The 24,118-nt window shown below is 27.9% G+C and overlaps 1 protein-coding gene, 1 long non-coding RNA gene and 1 other non-coding gene across 3 annotated transcripts; 1 reads left to right on the forward strand and 2 right to left on the reverse strand.

The window, feature by feature from the left end:
* The first annotated feature begins 12,955 nt into the window (after positions 1 to 12,955).
* LOC111041253 (ubiquitin-60S ribosomal protein L40) lies at positions 12,956 to 15,113 on the forward strand. The gene is made up of 3 exons (XM_022325474.1): positions 12,956 to 13,091; positions 13,430 to 13,630; positions 14,799 to 15,113. The coding sequence occupies exons 2-3, from the start codon at positions 13,441 to 13,443 to the stop codon at positions 14,993 to 14,995; spliced, it is 387 nt and encodes a 128-aa protein (XP_022181166.1). The 5' UTR covers positions 12,956 to 13,091; positions 13,430 to 13,440; the 3' UTR covers positions 14,996 to 15,113.
* Positions 15,114 to 17,348: 2,235 nt separating this feature from the next.
* LOC111041242 lies at positions 17,349 to 17,712 on the reverse strand. Its single transcript, XR_002605296.1, has 2 exons — positions 17,621 to 17,712; positions 17,349 to 17,530 (listed from the first exon to the last, which is right to left on the reverse strand). It is a non-coding gene; the product is annotated as an uncharacterized LOC111041242 (long non-coding RNA).
* Positions 17,713 to 20,571: 2,859 nt separating this feature from the next.
* Positions 20,572 to 20,643, reverse strand: Trnam-cau. Its single transcript has one exon. It is a non-coding gene; the product is annotated as a tRNA-Met (tRNA).
* Positions 20,644 to 24,118: the final 3,475 nt, after the last annotated feature.

Here is a 24,118-nt window from a genome sequence, read left to right on the forward strand (position 1 = left end):
TACAATTGATATATTATTATGACGACGAATTCGCCAAATATAATTATAAGGCGCCCAAAACGCATAGACTTTCTATGGTGTGCTCTGTCGACTGATGAATACATGATCGAATACGTTTTAATAATTCGATTATAATCATAATATTGTAAATCTCATAAACGATACCTTCGGTCAAGTATGATATGTTTAAAAATGAATTTTATTATTGAACTATAATTGATTGTATAATATATGACCTATTATTGTTAGGTAGTATAGAGTTCCACACGTTTAATAAAAGCAATAAGCTATAACGTAATAATATGTAATTTGATTATATTTTAAGACCCATTTGTATTTAACTGTCAGATAATATGATTGGTATGGAAAGCCATCGCCAATCGAATACAAATATAAACACCAGTAGCCGCGCTCGGCAATAGATCCGATACTGAGATAATATTGAAAATTTATATCCAATGAGTTTATTTAGTGTTGTAATCGATACGCGATAGCAATGACTAATTATTATTTATTAGTGTGACTACTTAACAGTAAAATATACTGATGAATTATTTTTCATGGCGAAACCCGAATGCATTCTTGACCGTTTAAATCGATATACGATCGAATCGTTATGACGACTTATAAATTACCTATATCAAAACACAGCGCTCTTTATTATTATTGCGATCACGAAACGATTCCATGGCCGACGTGCAGCACGCCGTTACTGGTTAAAAGTTCATTAACCAAAAGAAAGTGAAAATGGTACAAGCGTTGTCATTTGAATATAAGTATGAAAATATGAACGGCGTTGTTATTAGAATGCAATCGGTCTTCTCCGTTTCGATTCCATTGTGTCGGGCACCAAGGCGAGAACACAATGATTTATAAACCTTCCAGTAGGTATAGGCATAATATGCCGACACCGGTCACTGCAGTGCCCATAATAATATCAAATACCATATAATTTAGAAAGTTAAGATAAACTTACATCTTCTTCTTCGGTGATAATTTCAATAAAAAAAAAACGGGCTACGGTTATTAATCAAAATCCTTTATAGGTACGGATTTTTTACATATTTGTATACTTCATATACGTATACTATAGCTAGGTATGTCTAGCGTCGTTGGCGTATTAAATATACAGCCATCGTTTTTTTAAAGAGATTAACTATAGTTTTCGTCGTTTATCGTGTGATAAATATATTTGTGTGTAAAAATATCTATTATATTGGCGTTATGAATTATTATTTATTGATATATAGCAAGAAGCAAGATGTCCCGCTTAGATACGTACCTATATTGTAGTAGAAAGCGATTAGAAGTTTCGATCAGATAACCACTGCATCGATGAATATTATATACTTAGTATTTTTCTTTGATTGATTTACAATTCAAAATGCTGTGCTATTTATGTCGTATTATATATATGCTACGTATTATACCTAATTTATTCTCGAACGCGGTCGGTTGTTGCAGTGTAAACAATTCGAATCAACTTCTTATTGACTTTGGTGCAGGTACGAGAGCATATTTTGTTTTTTCGCAACACTATTATGACATCAAAATATACATTATATAAACATAATAAACATTTTTGTTTTACAATATTTAAATGCAGGCACATATTACAAATCGTACGTCTATATTTTGTTTGTATCGATAAAAAAATATTAGCTAAAGTTTTCAAGTTGTCCTTTATTCCCTTCTCAACTTTCAACTCTCCTAGTCGAGCCAAGTTATATATATTAGTTTTTGAAAAAGTTGTATTACATCAAAATTTAGTACAAGTACCTACTAAGAAATACAGTTTCCTTGTTATAAAAGTTAATTAGTTTCACGTATTGACATATTGTATAACATTTAATTAAGCTGTTTAAAATGTTTGAAAACATGAGTTTGATTTTGAGAAAATTAAAAATTTTAGTATTATTATATACATATATTGTGTAGCCTCTAAGCACCCTTAATTACATTTTCTTAACTAATACAATGTGTATGTTGTGATAAAATTAATTTAAACTACCATGATATTTATATTTTATCGTCTAGACTATAAATATTAATATACAATTTCAAAAGTACAATAATGACCGAGGTGCTTGCCGTTATCTTTAATATGTATTGTTAATTTTTTATGAGCAAAAAAAAACTACTTAAAATAAATGATCTGTTATTATTCGGTTACTTATTCCACACTTAAATATTTTTTTCATTGTGCTATACCGAATATATTAGTATGCTATTATTTATTCTACATCGTCTTGATATTCGCAATGGCCTCTGGCTCAGAAGTTAGAACGATAGTAAGTAAAAAATTCGTTTTGATCACTTAATTTAAATATAAATCTGATAAAACAGATAATACTTGCAAAAAATTCTGAATATTACTCGATTAAGAACTTATTATTAAATGAATTTATTCGAAGGAATGATTACACATCTAGTATTCTAGTAGTTAATTAATTTAAACTAAAAACCATTTTAATATGTAATTTCCATTTCCCAATGAAAGACATCATATGCGTGAGGGTAAACTCGTATCAAATTAATTTGATCTTGAAGTATGAAAATTAATAATATAAAACAATTTTTGCAATTACTATAGCTTAGATTATGGGCGCGAATAGGATTCGGAGTACACATGGACATAATACCCCAAATCAACGTACATTAAAGGATAAATAATATACAGAATACACAGGCGTGTACCTATATGGCTATATATATATACATCATGGTCGATTAAAAGTTTTAAATAAGTTTTAATAATTTGTCCAAACCCATAAAGTTATTTTTAATAAGACCACTTTTTGGGAGTGATAATAGCCTTTCCCCCCCCCCCCCCATCCTCTATATTTCACCGATGTTACATATTATACTACTTAACCATTATATAGGTACTATGTATAATCTATATCTTTTAAAGTTCTAACAGTTAAGATTATAGGTATTAAAACAAACGAATAGACCTGTTTACAACGCTGTGTACATGTAATTGACCATTGTTTAGTGCGATTTGACTTGCGTATTATGTACCTACTGACTATGTATAGTGACTACTGATATTTATGACCAATAGCTGTATAGATAGCCACTAATTTTTTACATGCCTATGCGTGTAATAAATTCATTTCTTGAGTGGGTATAGCTAGGTTCAACCATTACGTGAACTTATACGCTACCTATATATGTATTATATTATATAAACTATACGTTTAGGTACGCAAAGGACGACGATATTAATGCGGAGAAAGTTATGAAGTATACATTACTATGGTTTTTCGTGATATCAAATTCTTTAAATCTTTATTACACAAGGGTTTTGATTTCCCGATGTGTAATATTCATTTATAAGATCGATTATATAAATATATAACGATGTTGGAAACTCATATAGGAAGTCGCTTTGTATATATATATATATTTTTTTAAAAACAATTAATGTTATTCAATATGCCCATAAGGGGTCTAGATTTATATTCAAAAGTTCAAAACTAATCCCGAATTCATTATGCCACTATAAAGTGCTGTACAATTGGGTAGTGGACAGAAGTTCTACTAGTAGATATACGGCGAATAATTATCGTACAATGTATGTGAAGATGTATCATGCATGTATAACTATCAATTCAATAAACGTCAGAAATTGGGTGGATCTGGTCGTATTATGGGCCCATGAATCCTATTTTTTCTAGGAAAAAGGAAATACGACAAAGGACGTTCAAAAAAAAATTCTGTGTTATTGAAAAAAAGGGGTAATGTAAAACGAGATTATTCCTTTTTAAAAAGAGAGGTAAAGATATTGCCCTTATTCCAATCATCTGAAATGAAGTAGAAGTGGGATCTATTATACTGCACAGTGATCACTGATGTGCATATTATATTCATGCTTACGCAATTATGGCTATCGTAATGATACTGTCAGCCGCAGTGAATTGTTCATAGACCCTCAATCAGGCACCAACATCCAAAGGATCGAAGCTTCGTGAAATAATATTAAAAATAGACACAACATGAAAATAAATGGAACCCGAACACTTATTATTAAAAACCAGCTAATAAGAGTGTTGTCGTCCCATGAATGATAAAGAATCCAATAAATCAATTTTAAACATTATATCATGATATGAAGACCACTTACGTTGTGTAATTTAAATTTAATATTGTTTTTAGATTACTACACATATTATCAAGCATTTTTTTTTATTATTTTGTACCAAATTATAACTTTAAAAACTTTAAGTGGTAGATATTACCTTAATAACCATACACCATAACTGAACCAAAAATAAAGTGTTAGGTAGATAACATATTGAACCACTACCGGCAAGAGTGCTCGTATACGTCCATTAATAAGTAAGCAAGTACTTCGATAATGTTTCTATAAATTAGAAAACAAATGTGTTAACGGTAGACATAAAGCCCATTCTCTACAACTCATAATCACTGCAGAAAGTAAAAAGTAAATAAATACTATAAATTATAAAGGCACACGATATGGCTTACATTATTATACCTGCATAGTACATAAGTTATTACTCATAAGTCATAAGTAATAATACGCATCTAATTATAATTGCGTGGACATAATCAGATAGGTACTTGTTTCTTTACATTCGGTCGGGTACTTTATTATGAGTTTATGACTTGCAGTCTTTTTAAACGTATACATTAGAGATTAGACGCAACAAATATTAGAATATTTTTGGTTGCTACTAATGCATTTCGATTGTATCTTTTTTTATGAATCTTTTATGGTGAAAAAAAAGATTACTATTTTATTGTGTTAAAAAAATAATAACCAAATATCTGAGAATTAATTTACCGTTACAAATCAAACGCTGTGAATAAGTTATATATTAGGTTTTCTGAATCACCCGTTTACTATAAATGAACGGAATAACCTCAGATATTATAATATACGATGAATCAGAATTTTTTTTATTAAATCAAAATTTTTTAGCTACCATTTACGTGTCTTAAAGCCTGTAGGAACACTAGGAACTAATCTAAACTAATATACACGCTTATATTATGTGGAATATTACACATTTCGTTGAAGTCATCACGGAGTCTTGTTTTCAAATTATTTATGGTTTCGTATACGCAAATCACTTACGTAGTGGCTGCGCTCAGAGTTTCTTTGACTCGCCGAATTTTTATGCGACAATATTCGTATTTTGCAATGACATAATTTTATTATCATTGGGCATTGGCATAATCAATATTCATCTATTCAAGGGTGTGGTGGTTTTGATATTGCCGGCGTTCCGTTTACACTCACACTCGATTACACTGAGCTCATATAATATATGCACACATGTTCGCGAAGAGACATAGCAAGCAGATTGTGTATCATGTGTATCAAACCGTGTCAACTGGAATAGACTTGGGCACTATTAATGAATGATAATCGCGATTTATTGATGGTATGTGCAATGCATTGTCCGCAAAATGTGAATGAATAAATAATTCTAAAGTGATCAGATTATTATACAATTCAATTTAATCTGTACGACTTCACAACTATACACTATATACATAGTACATAACTATACCTACGTCAAAATACACATAATATAATATATATATATGTTTGTGTGTGACTAAACGCACATAAGAACAAACCTTGAACGAGCAAGTGTTGAGCATATTTTAAGAATTATATAGGTAGTATGCTATTCGAGATTAATACTTTCAAGATATTAATTCATTCAAGGTTTGTGTCCGTGTGGTTTATGGATTTATGTGGACAAAAAACGTGCACTGGAACGGTACTTAAAAATGTGCGGGACACTTGTTGAGGAAAGCTCGAAAATAAAATACAACCCTAAAATAAATATTTCGGGTTTTAAACGCAAAACACATTAATTGGCTTTAAGACGGCACACGAGAAGAAAGTGTATGGTCGTTTAAATGGCAAATTAAATCTGCTAAACTGTATCCATATGTTTGTTATTGTTGAATCATTGGGTTTTTACAGTATAGGTAGTATATACCGTTTTGTAATAGCTGTTATTTATGTCGTTCTCCTTTCAATGCAAGCTTTAACTTCCCACATTGATTTCTAACTTCTAAGATCATTATCATTATAATTTATAATAATAATATATGTTACCTATTAAGTATTATAACAACAACAATACTCACAACCTACACATCACGATTTCCAAAATGTTGTCGAATTCGGAGTTATAGGCATATACCTATACTTACAGTCTACAGAATATTATAAATTGACACATTTAATTAATAACCTCAGACTAAATCTATACATTTTTTAAATTCTAAATTTTTCATAACTTTTATCAACATATAAATTATCTAATTAAGTTATAATGAGATGAAATTAAGCAAATATTGGAACTTCTACCATTTACTCAGGCTCGCCAATAAAATAGCAACTTATTAAAATTAATGCTTTCTCTTACATTGGTATATTTTATGTAGGTAGGTATACTATCTAATTATTAATGTTTTTTTTGTACTATAACTCATTAGGTTTATTGAAACATTATAATTTATGACCTTCTCCTTTAAAATATAATAAAAAGTTTTATTTTACATATTTTTACTCGATGATGGACATGTGCCTATGTGAAATTTTTGATTTTATTATTCAACCTATAACTAGTATAACTAGTAAGGAGTAACACTTAATATGTACATAAGATAATAATATAATTTTACAATACACAATAAAAGCTAAAATAAATACGGTTTAATACTTAAATTATTGATTTAGAAATTCTCAATGTTTAAATACTATCTACCTACCTAGAAATGTGTTGTATGTCCACGAATAAAATAAATGCGAATCGCCTGGTTATCATTTCGGTCAATACTTGCACCGTTGAGAATAGTATTATTATTTATTGTTATTGTTATACAAAACTGCAGTGAACTGTTCGTAGCATTCAAATCCAGACAGTCTTAATTCAATTTTATTTAAATATATACAAAGTATTATGTTATAACATTATATATATGTATAGACGTTAGTATATAGTCAATATTTCGCTTCACTTACTCATAAGCATAACCGTTTTATAATAAGCAAACATATGGGTACCTATACATATATTATATACACGACAAACCAACGTTATATCATACTCGTTCTTGTTTTCTATTCCCAAAAACAATTTATTTACAGACCGGTAGTGTCGATCCGCGTAGTCGAAACTATACGTTAATAAATAAGCAAACACATTATTTTACTTACCTACCTATATAATATATTAATATACACGATAAATCTATATGTTTATATTAGTGTTCGAATTATACAGAGTAGGGGAACACTCGGGAAACCGGTTTTCCATTGGAAACTTTTAGTTCAACTCGGCACTGTGACGTGTGTGAAAAGAAATGCAACGAAAGTGAAAACTATTACAACTTGATCCTCAAACCGACGACGCTGCACATTATGTGGCGATTGGCAAAAAATTTAAAAAAGTTTCCCGTACCTGCCGACTGTTGTAGTTGTCCGCTTAAGATATATATAATATTTAAACGAAGGATAATATATTTTATCATCTCAACCATAATAATAATAATAATATCAGAATTCGATTTATTTTGTATTTTTATTGTTTAAATGATTAAAAGCATACAAAATGTCAGTGCTCCGCGCCAGGACTTATTTTACAGTCATACTATAACATTAAATTTTTTACTTTTCCGCTGTTTTTCTCTTTATTGAATTTATTTTTGATTTCTCCGCCTTGATGGATTCGTTTACACTTAACTTTTTGTGAATAACACACGGAACAATTCTACCTACCCATGTGTGTTATGTAATAATATTGAAACATCTAGTTTTACAACAGGAATAATAGAGTTAAGAGAAACGCGATGAGAATAATAAAGAGCTGCAGCCCGCAGGTACCAATATCGCTTTATGTTTTTAAGTAATTTGTAAATATGGCAAATGAAATAGTTATTTTTCGGTAAACCTATACACATGCATTGTACGGGACTGACCTTCATGAATAATGAAAAATGGAATTTCAAATTGTGTAATGACTAACGGGTAATGAGTAATATTAATAATTGGCAATAAAAATTACTATAAAAAAATAAAAATTTATTATAGAAGTATAGTACGTTAAACTTTTATTTAAGTTAGTTGATTTCTTTAATTACCTATATTGTAATTATTTTATTCCGCTTTAGCATTTATATTATGTTTGCCCATTTAAGGTTGTATCTATAAGTGCATTTCTACATTTATTGATTAATATATAATTTTACATTACCTTGAAGGATTCTGTTGACGCATTTTGTATAATATAATATTACTGGACAAATCAGCCACGATCACATCGGAAAGGACCTTATTAGATGAGTAATGCGAAGTCCGTTCCCCAAATAAATTATATTAACACATTACACATTTATAATACATAACATGCAATATAAATTATATCATACCAAAAAAAAAACAACGCCTATATCATGCAATATCGTAGGAAAATATTTAAATACCTATGAAATAATTATTGTTGATCTACGATTAGGATTTTTAGACCTGTATTGATTTCATAACATTTTCTACGTCTCACACCGCCCATTAAAAAGTCCCTATTCAATTTTTTAGTATTATAATTGGGGAAAAAAATAGAGTAGAAACGTTGCCCTGCGTCTTACTACCTACACCAACTCCCACCCCCTACATCCGATACAATTCAAGCACTGGAGTACACTTGAAAGTTGAAACCAACATAATATTATAACAGTACGAATTCCCTTAGGTTTTTATAAATAATTCTTGATACATAGTTAACTAGATACTAGGAGTACGAATTTTGTTATTTATACATTAAGTACATTTTTCAATGACGCTGTTGGCAATGAATACAATATAATATATTTAAGTGTAGAAGTATATAGTCTTAATAGACATTTAAGTAATACCGAGTGGTGTTGATTCAAAACAATTTTTCAAAATTATTGCAAACAATCATAAATGATTAGTAAATAATTGAAAATCCTAACAGTTAAGAGATCTAACAGTCACAGCCCCGGCGTTCAGGACTGTTGGTAGAAAATGTTTTTATTTCGTCACTCGCCTGAAACGAAACTGACAACTTCAAAAGCCCGGATGTTTGTGCAGCGATCACCTGAAAAACGGGCAATTCAAATACTGAAATGTGTTAAATTAAATTGTTGTGGTACTTACTTACTTCAAATTATATTTTAGTTATTATTTATTTCATAAAATAATATTTTGTATAAAATGACCTATAGCTGGTGCCTATACTATTGTATGTAACGGTCAATTATGATATTTTAGTCATTGATAGAACATCCTAATATATGATTTATTTATTGTATGAATCATATCAAATTTGTTTTAATAAATTTAAGCATTTTATTTAAATTTAGTGCCATGAAACTATCCATGTTTTTAGTTTTTTACTCATTGCCTACCATCAACCAGTCTTATATAATATTATGGTGTCACCTCTTCGTTATATTTATTTTTTTATTACATAGAATATTCGTATTATATTTCTAAGTTAACGATAATGATAAAGTAATACACTTGTCTCTTATGCTGAGTTGCACAACGAAAATTGATTCATTTAATGATTCACTACAATTTAATGGCTCGATCATGCGGCTACTTGCTACTAAGTACTAAGTCGTGAATAAGGGACCGTGAATATTACCGCTCACTATTGATTCATTAAATGTTTAATGATTGTTTCTGCAACCCAAAATTATATTGAACAAATTACAATTAAATGTAATAGGCACATGCACCTAATAGTAGGTACAATAAGGTGCATTTTGATGAAATACAGTTTAAATGTTTAAAACATCACAATATTTTATTGAAATTATGTTCCATCAATGTAAGGCAACTTTACATGAGCCCCCTGTCTGAAATTATAATTGAATTAATTTATGTTTATTTGATTATTTCTAATATTTTTTATAAGCCCACAACATCACATGTGTTTATTATAAAAATAATACTTTGCAGATTGTAGGTACAATTACTAGATAAAAATTAAATAATATTTTAATGCAAAACCCCATGAAACGTGAAATGTTGTGAAAAATAAAATGTTGCATTTTTTGAATTAATCTATTTTGCTCGGATTTTTACACACAAGAATAATTTGTAGCTACAAATCCTTACTAATAACTGATGGACATAAGCGTTATCAAAATGACATACGGTTGTTGTGTTGTCTACACGTACAATATTAAGGGATAGGTTTTCACTATTTATTTTTAATATTAATATACTTATGTAGCATTACCAGAATATTATTTTACCTATAATGATTCAGTGGGTAACGGAAGTATTTCAGTATTTAAATAAATTAACTACACTCATCTAATGATTAAAACTACATAAGTGCATAACTATTAACTAATACAATAATATTATTTCCTTAACCATTTACTGCGTATTAATGTTATTAATATATTGAATTTTGAACAATAATTTTGAAAAGTTTTACTCGAACTTATTGAATGCTGACATAGTATAGTTATTTTTTTGCTGGTTGTAAGAAAAAAGTAAGTGAAATAAAATATGTAGGCATATAAAAATGTACAATTTTAATACTCCATTGTTTCCATTAGTAAATAACAGTTACCAATTAAAATTTGCAGTGACCGTAGTCGTAGTGACATTCACTAATTGATGATTAACGATCCTGAATTTTCCAAAAAAAAAAAATAGCATAATGAGTGATATCTGCGAAAGCCTATAAACCTATTCGTACTCATATATTTAATCTCAAGAGTATTTTATTGTGAAATTTTGGTGAGTATCAATAAATAAAATTGAAATTAATATTAAATGCCAAACATTAAAATTAAATTCAAAATATTTTGTACAGGAAGGTTTACTGTTTCAGACACATTTTAAATGACTTAAACGTGGTTAAAACACAACTTCGTAGAATCGACTATACAGTATGAAGTATATGCTACATATTACAGCTGCAGTCTCTTGAGATCATAGGTTTTTACATAGTACTCGAGAGTCGGGTTTGCAAATCTTATCTAAATACCCCAGCAATGATACCCATCATGACTTTGATGATACCTAACCTGTATAAACTGTCTCTGATTACCTATGTAACTAAGATAATGTAACCAGTATTTAATACCTAACTATTTAAGTTCTAAATTGTACAATTTAAATTTTAAATAATTTAGAGACTAGTTTCAGACTACTGGTACAATGGAATCTACTGTCTAGTATAGACGTACCTATAGCTATATTGGTAGCTATTATAAATTCTCAATATAATTTTAAATAGTATATCCTTAGTGAATTTTAGAGAAATCAATGAAGAATATTCTTCAAAATTTTATTTTATCTGATAACGTACTTATCTATCTATTACCTATACCTATATTATCAATATCATTTATAAATACTTAAATAGAAATTAAACAAATATCAATTGGTTTGAAAACAGAAACCTATTAGAGACCATATACATACATAGACCAATTAGTGACAATTGTGTAACATCATCATAAAATATAGGGACACAGCTTCATCTCTTTTTAAATCTTCGATGGAGATATTCCGGAAGTTTTAAGATTTGTGGATCGTTTATGAATGAATATGGATTACATTTGTTTTCAAGTTTAGTATTATAGCCGTGTAGGAACACATCGAACACTTAAAAAAAAATTATGGTTCCTTTTTCGATAATACCTATTCCCGCATATAAGTCGTTTTGAAATAAGGACAATTGTCAATTAAGTGTGATGAACATGAAACATGTGTAATTTTGTAAAGAATTATGTTTTGAAAACTTTGAGTATGAACTAAACATTTTGGCATTTGGCCTCATTGGAGTTGAAAATTATGTAATAATATGATCCGAAATTCCAATAGGTTTGATGCATATCTTTATGGACTTTAGAGTAATGTAACATAAAAATGTCGAGGGATATAAATCTACAACCTATCCACCACCTCATATTTCTTAAATATACTCATACATATACGTATAGAGAAGAATAAAAATATTTTAATAACTACTTGAAAATGTATGTTGAATGATAATTAATAGTATTATCGCAAAACAGGAATAAGTAATACCTACTACATTAATTTGTATTATACATAATATATTAATATATATATTTTTTATGGAACTTCTCAATTTAAATGCTTATGAATAAAAAAAAAGTGGGCGAAGTTCTGAGAGTAGTAACTATATACAGTGCTGTACAATAGGTCACGTCGAGTGTACCTCGTCATTGAATAGGTCCTATTGACCTACTGTATCCCAATATACCATCCTTTAATGGATGTGTTAAATATGAATTCAATGATAAATAGGTACGAAAAACGATTTTGAGCGGATATGTTCTGTCATCATCATATAAATATATTGCTTTTAATTATTATAGATTATAGTAATTTACTAGCTAATATGATATAAAATATAAGCAGGCAATAGCATAAAATTAATCTAAATGTTTAGACATTGCGCATGTGTATATAAAACATAATAATACAAGTAAAAACTAAAAAGTTACCTGTTTTCTCACGAAAAATAATTTTGAATAGCGTAAAACAAAATAATTAAATAAAAATATAATTTCTTTGTTTTAATACCGGATTTTGTTTAGTTTATATGGAGAATGTTAATAAAAATATTTGGTGAAATTTTCAAATGTCTATAGTTATTAATTGTTGAGTTAAACTTAAAAGATAAAATCGATTTTTTCAAAAATTGGTTTTGCATACAAATTACTATTTTTAAATTTTGTTTTTCAAAACGCTTTTAATTATTGTTCTATGTCTCTATGATTATATCAAGAGTCTTTAATAAAAGCACAAAATTGCTAAACCATTTGAAAACATAATTAATTATTTAGCGCCAACCACAAACTACATTTTTCGTTTTATGTGATAACATCATTCATCGGTGAACAACGGACGTTGGCCAGCCTGTGTCTGTAATTTATTATTTGATAAGCGACGTCGTATACTCGTGTACTTTTCTTCACAAATCTGAAATCACATTTCTTGCGAGCGGGTTCTATTCGCGTTTCGTATACTCCGAAATTTACTTGCGGAAAACTTTTGGTCTGCGCACAACTGAAAGGTAAGTTTTGTACAGATTATTTTATTTTCAAAGCACCTCATTGAATAAGTTGATGAATACTCAGCCAACAATGTCGCAATGGTTGACTAATGTTCGGAATAAATTGTACGCTTACGCGTCGACAACGTTAAAATTTGTTGTGTCTATGACCATATTTTAATCGGAGCTGTCTTTGTGTTTTTGATACTTATTGGATAGCTATTACGATTAATGATTATTCTTATTTATAAACGCTAAGTGTTCGAGCTTGTCATGAAAAGCTCTTAGGCACGTTTTAAAAAATGTTTTGAGGTTATGTTAACATGTTAATTATTTTTGTTGCACATTTGATTTTTCAGAACACATCAACATGCAAATTTTCGTGAAAACCCTTACAGGGAAGACCATCACCCTTGAGGTCGAGTCTTCTGACACTATCGAAAATGTCAAAGCTAAAATTCAAGATAAAGAAGGTATCCCACCCGATCAACAACGTTTGATCTTCGCCGGCAAGCAGCTTGAAGATGGACGTACTTTGTCGGATTATAACATCCAAAAGGGTATGCTTTCATAATTGTGCATGTCATTATATAATAATTTATCTATTTATATGTATTTCATAAGCACTTAAGTATATGATTAATACTATAATATACCTTTCATTTTATGCTGAAGTATAGAGATGTTCCGGGTACTCACCAATTACTAGATATCATATTTAACACTCGATCCTTACTCGTTAACAGTCTTAATACCTACATATTTACCGGGTCCTAACTCGGTACTTGGCTAAATTTTATATTATAAAATCATATCCGGTAACTGGCAAATGCTTATAATCTATGCGTAAATGTAATATGCATGCCTATAATTAATATTACTAGAAAAATCTAAAATTCTAGGGTAATAAATTATAATTTATTTTGATACATATTGGAATAACTGTACCGATTTGTCAGTTTATTGTATTTTTATATTAGTGTTCGACTAAGTATATGCTCAGACTTACCTTTTGTTATTAATTTATTATAATTGCAGGACTACCCAGTACTGAATGTTAAAAGACTTATTAATATTATTTATAGTTTCTCAATCAGTAATGGGTAGTTGATAGTGCTGTAGTATTGTAGTACCTTGCTGTAGTATTGTAGTACCCATTTTGTATTTACATTTCTACTCGGCCAGTACTTGATACCCGATTAATAACAAATTTTCTACCCGGAACATCACTACAAAAGTTAAATATTAATGATCTAGTTCCTAATTTTTTTTTTATTAAATATGAAGTACATTTATATTTTATTTTAAATTTATTTTATGTAAATACCTATTTGGGAAGATTAAGATTAACAAGATTATTTTCTGAATTGACCATTCTTGTAATTTTTTTTATTCTATTTTGAACACCAATAACGCTTCACTTTTGTTAAATATTAGTTCATTTTTTAATTGAAAGATAGGTACCCATATATATATATATATTAATATATTTCAATTATTGAGTATTTTTCTAAATGGACCTACCTAATTCTTATTAAAATAATTTTAACTTTAGGCAATTATATTTTGTTATAGGTTGATTAATAGGTATAAATATTAAATTGTTTTTTTTATTTTGTTGGAAAAAATCTAAAGCATTTTTATCAATCTATTGGGTACTTTTAAAAATTAATTTCATTGATCTTGCTTTTTAAATCTAGGAAAATTAATAATATTTTTTTTATTTAGAATCTACATTGCATTTGGTATTACGTCTGCGTGGTGGTGTTATTGAGCCCACTCTTCGTTTGTTGGCCCAGAAATACAACTGTGATAAAATGATATGCCGCAAATGTTACGCTCGTCTTCACCCAAGAGCAACTAACTGCCGTAAGAAGAAGTGTGGACACACTAACAACTTGCGCCCAAAGAAGAAGTTGAAGTAAACGCATTTTGCTTGTACTCCGAGGAACACTACGAACATTTTCTTGGTTTTAAATTTTATCATTCAATTGTAAAATTACAAATTTATAATACACAAATAAACTAAAAAAAATATAAGTATGTCTTGGTAATTTATTTTTGACAAATTATTATTCTTGTATACTTAAATTTTAATTAATTAACATTTTCTATTTATGGTTTATCTTATCTAATTGGGTACCTACTAAAGAAAGATTTGTTCTATTATTATTTACATAATTCACATATAATAACTTATTTAAAATCAAGTTCAGAATAGCATTGTGTTATTTAGAGTTTAAATGCTGGGAATTATTAATATAATTGTTTGAAATGTTCTCTATTTACTATTATTATTTTTAACTGGCACTGATTTGTTGAAATTTATTTATTGTGATAAGTTCTTAAGTGTTATCCAGGGTTGGTTAGGGTGTACAACCCCCCTTTTTTCTGTTCAAAAAACCGGAAATGGGTGGGAACTGTTAATCACAACACTGCAGGTACAACCCCCCTGAAAATTGTCAAAATACATTTTTGGATAAAAAATCTGGATATGTCATGGGTAAGCACAATATTATGAGTCTTGAAGAAGAATCCAAAACATAATTGGTTTTTGTATTGTAAGACAATGGATGTACCCAATGTGTAAATAAATAAATCTAAGGATGTTCAGTATAATTTAAATGAAAATATAACAAAGGTAGAATATTGTTTGATGTTAATTTATAATTCTTAAATATGGACATGATTTATGAGAATGACATGTGTTGTCGCAATACAATATTATGAACTAATATAGTCTTATCTTAGTCCATCCTCTTATTAATATAAACTCCTTAACATGATCTAACTAATAGGCGGGTGTATGTAAATCACAGAATTTTGCTAACATCAATAATTAAAAGAAATTGGAGAGTATACAACTTAACCTTACCTATGTAGGGTTTTAATTAAACTCTAAACTTAAATTATGTTTTTTTTTTTTTTTTATCATCTTCAGCGATGAACTACTTTAAGAGGCTGTGTTGATATTAAATTTATAGAAAAATATAATTATTAATGAAACTGACATAAACTTTGAAATAAGATGGAATAAATTAAGTGTAATAATGTATGACGAAATATTCATTGTTGGTAAATATAATGAAAACAGCAATAACCTTTGCATAATCAACTTATGTAGTTGGGGATGAAAAATTAAAACTAATTCCGTACTCAGGAACCTTACTGCCACAAATAAAAACCTCATGAGGCAGGTTATAACCAATATTAATAATATTATTACCGAGTGATGATATAAAACGATATACTATAATATGATATTGTTAATAAGTGAACGTAAAATACCTTTGTTTATTGTATGTAATACAATGTATTTTTTAATCGCTTTGCCATAATTATTTTAGAATAAAATGCAAATTATAATTAAAAAAAAAAATAATACTATGTATATGTCTGTATTAGTATAGTTTTACAAAAACATCACTACGACACTACCATTCTATTTGAAAAGGTAAAAAAGATAAATTCAAAGTCAACCTAACTACTGTCAAATATCTACTGTAGAAACTAGAAATATTTCTGTGGGAGGGGCAACAACAAATATTTTATCACCAACATAAATTCTGAATTTGTGATTTTAATAATATAGAAAGTTCATACAACTGTACCTATAGGCTATAACACCATAACATTATAATTTAACTAATTTAGGTATATGTACCTATCATCTCTAGAACATCATCTTAAGCAGGAGCTTGCAAAGTATGGAGGAACCTATGTAAATAATAATTTTTTTACTATACTTTTTTGGGTTTTTACTAAAATTGTACACTATTTTTTTTTTTTTGAAATCATAATTACCTAAATGTAATAATAAATAAATAAATAAAAATTAACTTTGGAGACACTTATTTTACATAAATTAAAATTTTAAAAGCAAATTTATAATATTATATGTAGGTACCTCCTATTGTTCTTATTGTGGTTTTTACTATTTACTGTTAATTTAGTGCATTAACTAATATAAAAGGAACAGGTAATAATTAACTTAATTTATTTTATTGAAATAATAGAAATAAAATAAAATCGTATGTAATGTACCTATTTATATATTAAAACAATAGGTTAATAAATAATAAGTATAACAAAATTTAAACACTATAAACATTAAATAAGTATTAACCAATTTTGCAAACTTTTTTTTGCATTAATTTTGGGTTTCTTTTGTTGTTAATGAGGGAATACTGTCTCATCCTCATAATTTATTATAAAATTTGAAACAATATGTGACAGGACTTCTTTCTTGTGTATTTTACAAGGAAAATCAATAGACTTATTATTATTGAAAAAGTCATCAATTATTAATAAAAAAACATTATTATTTTCGTAAAGTCTTGCAAATGTATTTTCGACGGCCGTCAATAATCTAAAAATGAAATCATTTGGATAAGTCAAACCTTCTCATGATTTTAAATTAAGAAATATAGCTTCAGGTTTATCATAGTTTGGTTTTTTACCTGAAAATCAATTGTTTTTGTCAAAATGATATTTTAATTTAGTTTTTTATAATACATTTTCATAGGAAAGGTGTATTTTTGTATACTTACCAGTTATTAAAGTAAGGCAATCTTTACATTTTATTTGCTTGGTGGGATTTTTGATGATATAGCCACAAATATAATACAACACACAATCTTCAACATTTGCATTGTAATAATTATGTATATTATTATCAAATATATCATCTACCTCTACAACATTTATTATTAATTAGTCAAGTTTTTTTTTTAAAGTTTCTATCTTTTCAATTCACTGTGAAACATTTTCAATATTTACAGTAGACTTAAAATCATCAATTGTAATTGCTTGTGTACTTTGCTCTACATTTTTACAATTTCCAGTTTTTGGTGGTTTTAATAAAGAATATATTGATAAGGATAGCATTTTATACACTTGAAGAAATGTAGGTGTACACTGTGTTCATTAGGGACCAGAAACCTGCTTAGTCATACTGAAAAATTGCTATAAACAAATAAAATTAAATATTTTCATTATAATTGTTACAGTATGTACAGTAGGTATCCTAAACTTTTTGATTTTTAAAAATAATTACCTCTATACTTGACTCTATGCTCACCCCTAAACGATCTTGATTCATCTTGTAAGTTAGAACATATTTGAATCTACTTTTATCTAAAAGATATTTTGTCAGTTTCAATGTAGACTTAAAGGTAACACGTAATTCATCAGCAGTGTTTAGAGTCAAGTATTCATCTTTGCCCTTTGGTTATTTTTTTAGTTTTTACTTGTTCTTCCCAGCGGTTCAACCAAATTAGGTTATCTTTTAACACCTGGTGAAATAAATAAAAAATTACAGTGAAATAATAATATATTTAAATATAGCCAAATGCCCAAATGTACTTGAAAATCAGGACTATTTCTTTTTATTCCTTCTCCAGAGTGCTTTGTAGAATTCTATGCCCTTAGCCATAGAATCACTAAAAATTTAGAAACAAGTAATAGCATTGATTATAGATATCTATACTCAATGGTAATAGTTAATGACAACAAATATATATTTTTTACTTTTTTAGTATTTACCTGAGTAGCTAACGTAACACTCATTTTACTAAACCAATCAACTTCTATGTGTCTTAATGTAATTTTAGAACAGATTCTTGTTGGAAAATTTAAATTTCTATTTACATCATTATTGTTAACATCTTGATAATGAGACCATCTTATAAATGCATTTTCTGGAGATTCCTAGAAATAGCTATTATTTAATGTTGGTATTACTTAAGTAAATAATTTAAAACTTTAAAATTGTATTTAGGTACCCTTAAATTTTTTTTACTATAGAGCCTGTTTCTAACATTTTTTATGAGATGCGGAGCATCAGCAAACATAGAAATTTTTTGTTTAGGATCTAAGGGGTTTTGAAATGAATTGGACATTTTATCTTTTGGACCACTAATGCCAAGCTCAACCCATAATTTTCGGTTGGTTGATGCCCCATCTGAAACCACAACTTCAACTCTAACTCCAATATTTTCCAACAAGCATATTGCTTTAATGACCAATTGGGCTAAAACTAAACCTATAATAATTAATAAATAATAAATATTGTTTCATAATTGACATTTGATAGATGACATTTGAACCATGGAACACAAAGTAGTAATATCTGTAACATAAAATAAAGCATCTAAAATTAAAGCACATAATTAAATATTAATATATTACACTGATGTTTTTTTAGTTATTTATTATATTATTACTAGTTTGCTGAAACAATATTATTAGTGATCTGAAAAACAAATAACATGATTACAGTACCTATTTCAATTTTAAGTACCTTTAACAGGACCATGAGAAGCAAAGACTGCTATAGGTTGAGTAAAATTTAAAGATGAACTTTGGAACGTAAAAATCAATGCATCATTAGCTTTCAATTCAGAAGAATCTATTCTCCGCCAAAATCTTCCAATCCACAATTAGTGAGAGTCTGAAAGTTCTCAAATAAACATTTCATCAAAAACTAACATACCATGTTTTTGTTCAGATTTAAGTATCTATACCAACTTTTTTTTTCAAATTTTTTGTCAAAGGCACATTGAATATTTATCATTGTTAATATTTTCTATTTGTTCTACGGTTGCCTACATATTATATACATTTTTTCAATATTATAAATTTTATTAAAAATTATGTATAACAATATGTAATACGTATTTAGCCCCAGCTAACCTAAGAAATGTACAATAATTATAACTACTTATAAGAAAATAAGTGGTATCAAATAAAATATATTTTTTAAAAATTTTAAACTAAACAAATCTCTCAATCTTAAATAAATTAATTGTAGTACCTAGTCAATATTTTTATTCAAACTCGTTTTCATTACGAACAATTGATACAATAAACTATAGTACCTATAGTTTTATATTGATTATTGAATATTATATCAAATACGGTCATGTTATTTATGCATATTTAATGTTTAATAAAAAATATTAAATTGTTACCTCTTTAAATTATTGATGGATTAAATAAAGTACAAAGTCGTGTACCTATATTCGAAACACCTATAATATAAAATATTAAAGAAGGGGTCAACATAATTAACTTAAATATATTTAAATAAATGGCATAAATCTGCACCACTGCATCAGGTTATTGAGGAGGCTTATACCTACTATACCTCTGATATAAAATAAAGTATAGTATAAAACTATAAACGATGAAAAACAATTTTGAATTACGCAATATTCTGTAACTCGTCCAAATACGGATAAGTGTATGAAAATGTCCACATGAGTTTTCACATGATTCCAAAAAACCATATTTTAAAAAAACGTTTCTGCACTTGTTATTCTATCCATTTTCCAGACACAATCAATACATATTGATTACTCCGATAGTTCGATCAGTATCTACTATCTAACAAAATAAAAAAGTCAGAAACAAAAAATGTAAGACTTGTTTATATTGCACATGAATGTTGGGCCTTCATCGTTTATTACTTTTATTATAATTATCAAAAAAAAATTATGTTTAGCAGAGCGTGGTTTCGATCCACGGACCTCTGGGTTATGGGCCCAGCACGCTTCCACTGCGCCACTCTGCTAATGACGGTCACTCTCTTCAGTTATAAACATATATAACATCGAAAAACGATAAAAAAAAACACATGTCTATACCCATATTAAACCATATGCCATTACATTGTTACGCATTACATAATATAATATATATATTTATTTATCCGTTATAAAATATGATAGTATTTATTTATTTCACCTGTTAGTGGTAGGTTACGTGGTAGCGGTACCGCCTATATTTTTTTTTTTTTTATAGCTATGTCGAATAGTACTTTTATAGTCAATATCAGATATGGCGAACCTATGACATGCGTGTCACAGAGTGACACTCTCACACTATTTTATTGACACACATGTGTAAAAGTTTGATAATATTAAAGTTTTTGGAAAAAAAATTGAAGGGTTATCGAATTAGTTGACACGCAGTCACGCAGAGAAAACAAAATCCAACCAAAATTTTTATTTGAAACGATGGTACAAGAAGGTTCGCCATCCCTGGTCTACATAGTACCAATATATATATATATAATATACTATATTATCAACCGATGTACATACATCTGTAAATTGTGATACTATGCAAGAATGAGGCATACGTACATCACCACATAGATTCTTCTGACATCTGCATATATAATAATTACTTATAGGTACCTGTAGTTATATACTTGATAGTATAATACATTTTATATACAAATATAATAAATAACGTAATATTTTTTGTCTGAAATACTTTTTGCTCAACCGTAAATTGGTATCAGAAAACATATATTTCGGTAAACAATGCTATTGAATTGAAAAATAATTACGTTCTACATAATCAATTTAACTCTGTTATGATTAATATTGGAGCCAATTGACCTATTATAAAATTTAGAAACAAAAATACTATCTAGTGAACCTCGTTGGGCTTTTTTTTAAATTTAAATTTGTAAAACAAGTTATGAGTATCTTAAAATTGTAAATAGTTTATGCATTTTAAAATGTTCATAACTTGTTTTAAAATTAAAATATAAAAAAAAAGGTTCTACTAGGTTCACTAGATAATATTCTTATTTCTAAATTTGATTATAGGTCAATTGGCTCCAATATTAATCATAATAGAGTTAAATTGATTATTCAGAACGTACAATTTGCTATGTTACGCGTCTGTATAAGACGAAGACAACACATGAAAGTGTAGCGTCCTCTTAAGTTAAATTATTATTCAATTATTTTTGTTGTAATTTGATTTATTTCATACAATCGTTCAATAATAGTTATGTATATTCTATTATTAAAACTAAATTGGTTGTTTCATCAAACAAATGTTATAAAATAGTTATTTTGAATTTAAATAAAATGTTTGTTCAGATGTTTTACATTTATTTAATTTCTCTAAAAATACTTTAGTATGAATAGTATGATACGTTGTTGGCTTAGGTAATGAACATTTTTTGACGGAACATTGTCATAATCCGTTGACTATTATTACCTATTATCCCACTCACCGTTGATTTTAATGTTAAGTAAATTATTAATATAAAAAAAATTTTACCGTGTTACATTTAAGTTGACGTTATGGATGACAAATAGGGTAAATGTACCGAACCATATACGTATAGGTATAGTATATGTCGTTCATTTGATTAGACATGAACAAAAAATATGCGTGCAACAGTGACGTAATAGAATGTTATTTTCCGTCACTAAAATACCATTCACAACGCCCATACTACATGGCTATTGCCAAAATGTACCGAAACTAAAATGAAAGATGAATGTAACACTTCGTAGTCGAACAGTACATTTTACCTTGATTTGTTAGTATGAATTTTGTTATCTTGCAAACTGCAAAGAAATTTTTTTAGTGAATTTTGTTCCCCTCGTCCGTGTTTGTAATAATTAATGAGGCAAAAAAAATCTCCGGCAATAATTTATTCATTTGTTTCACGGTGCTGGCTGAAAATTACCCAGCGGTGCTACATATACTTCGAACTACTTATCCAAAATGTATATAAATTTGTTTAAATTAAAAATACCCTTTGTGCACTTATTTCTTTGTCATTTGTTATACGTATCTTGATGTCACATGCACTTAATCTACTTATTTTCAAGCTAACGAAATACTATCAACTGTCATCAATCGTTTTATTTTCTATAACTTAATAAAAAACTGTAGAAAAAACTCTACTATGATACACGTAAATCACGATTTACTGTATATATAAATATAATGACCATATAGGGTAGTTATATTATTCCTTTTAAATGCTTGCAAACATGTGTAATAATGTTACTGTAATATGTTATACAATTTATACTAATGTATTATAGGCATTTATAGCTTGTAATTATAATCCAGTTAGAATACGTTTATTCTTCAATAATCAAGAAAATTACAAAAAGTAGCAAAATATTTATCTATTCAATTTATGTACTTCTCTAATAGGAATTCATTTTTTTTATTCAACTAAACATATTGTGATTTATGGCTACCTACATTATTATCACTAAGCTATTCGCTATAGTAAATTTAATCAATTATTAGTAAGTATTTGATTATTTCTAATTAGCAGTCATTAAAGGCTGTGCCCAACACTAGTTTATGTATATAAGTATGTAGGAGTATGTAATGCCCTCAATATGCCTATTGCCTTGGTCTATGGACATTTATATAGAAGAACTGCAGTGGAAACAGTATACCAGCATACCATATATGTATCTTCGTCAGTTGTAAAAGGGAAAAGAAAACAGGCGTTTAATGTTTAAATATAATTTATTTATACTAAAAAATGAAAAAAATGTATATTATCCACCTCAATTATCGAGAAGGTATTTAATATATTTGTAAAGTAAGTATAAAATATAAATACCTACTAAATTGGTATAATATTTAGATATAATATATTTTTTCACTTTAATAAAATAATGAGTTTATAATTCATTGGGTATATACATTCAATACATACCATAGGCGCAATTTCAATTTTTAACTTTGAGGGGCTTAACATATTTATACATATGTATTTATATCAGGCCAGTGAGGGGATCTGCCCCCACACCACCCATTCAAGTACCAATATGACGATATCATATTTTCTCACCACTTTCCTACATTTAATATATTAAAATGCATCTATTAATAAAACTAAAAATATTTGTATGAAAAAAATAACAACATTTAAGTAAATAAATGTAATATATATTTATTTATTAAGTATTTTATTATAATTGTAACCTTCGGTTAAAAATTGCAAATTTATCTAATATTTTTTCGTTGGACAATTCATTTGATAAATTTCGTTTTATATAAATGAATTACAAATTTGTAAATCTATCTTGATTCATAGATGTTCGAAGCCAATTTTTAATCTTTCTCATTGCTGAGAATGATCTTTCACATGTTGCAGAGCTAATTGGAATCGTTAAAGATAATTATAACAGTTTATATAAATTAGGATGAAGCTCTGCATCTTGCACCTTGCACAGGCTTTTTTCATGCTTCCAGATTTAAATTTT

This window comes from Myzus persicae, unplaced genomic scaffold, assembly GCF_001856785.1.
Source record: "Myzus persicae strain clone G006 unplaced genomic scaffold, MPER_G0061.0, whole genome shotgun sequence".
In the NCBI taxonomy this organism is placed as follows: domain Eukaryota; kingdom Metazoa; phylum Arthropoda; class Insecta; order Hemiptera; family Aphididae; genus Myzus; species Myzus persicae.

Coding starts and splice junctions, on each gene's coding strand:
- LOC111041253 (XM_022325474.1), top strand. CDS start 13,441: ATGCAAATTTTCGTGAAAACCCTTACAGGGAAGACCATCACCCTTGAG. Junction 13,631..14,798: donor GGATTATAACATCCAAAAGG/GTATGCTTTCAT, acceptor TTTTTTATTTAG/AATCTACATTGCATTTGGTA.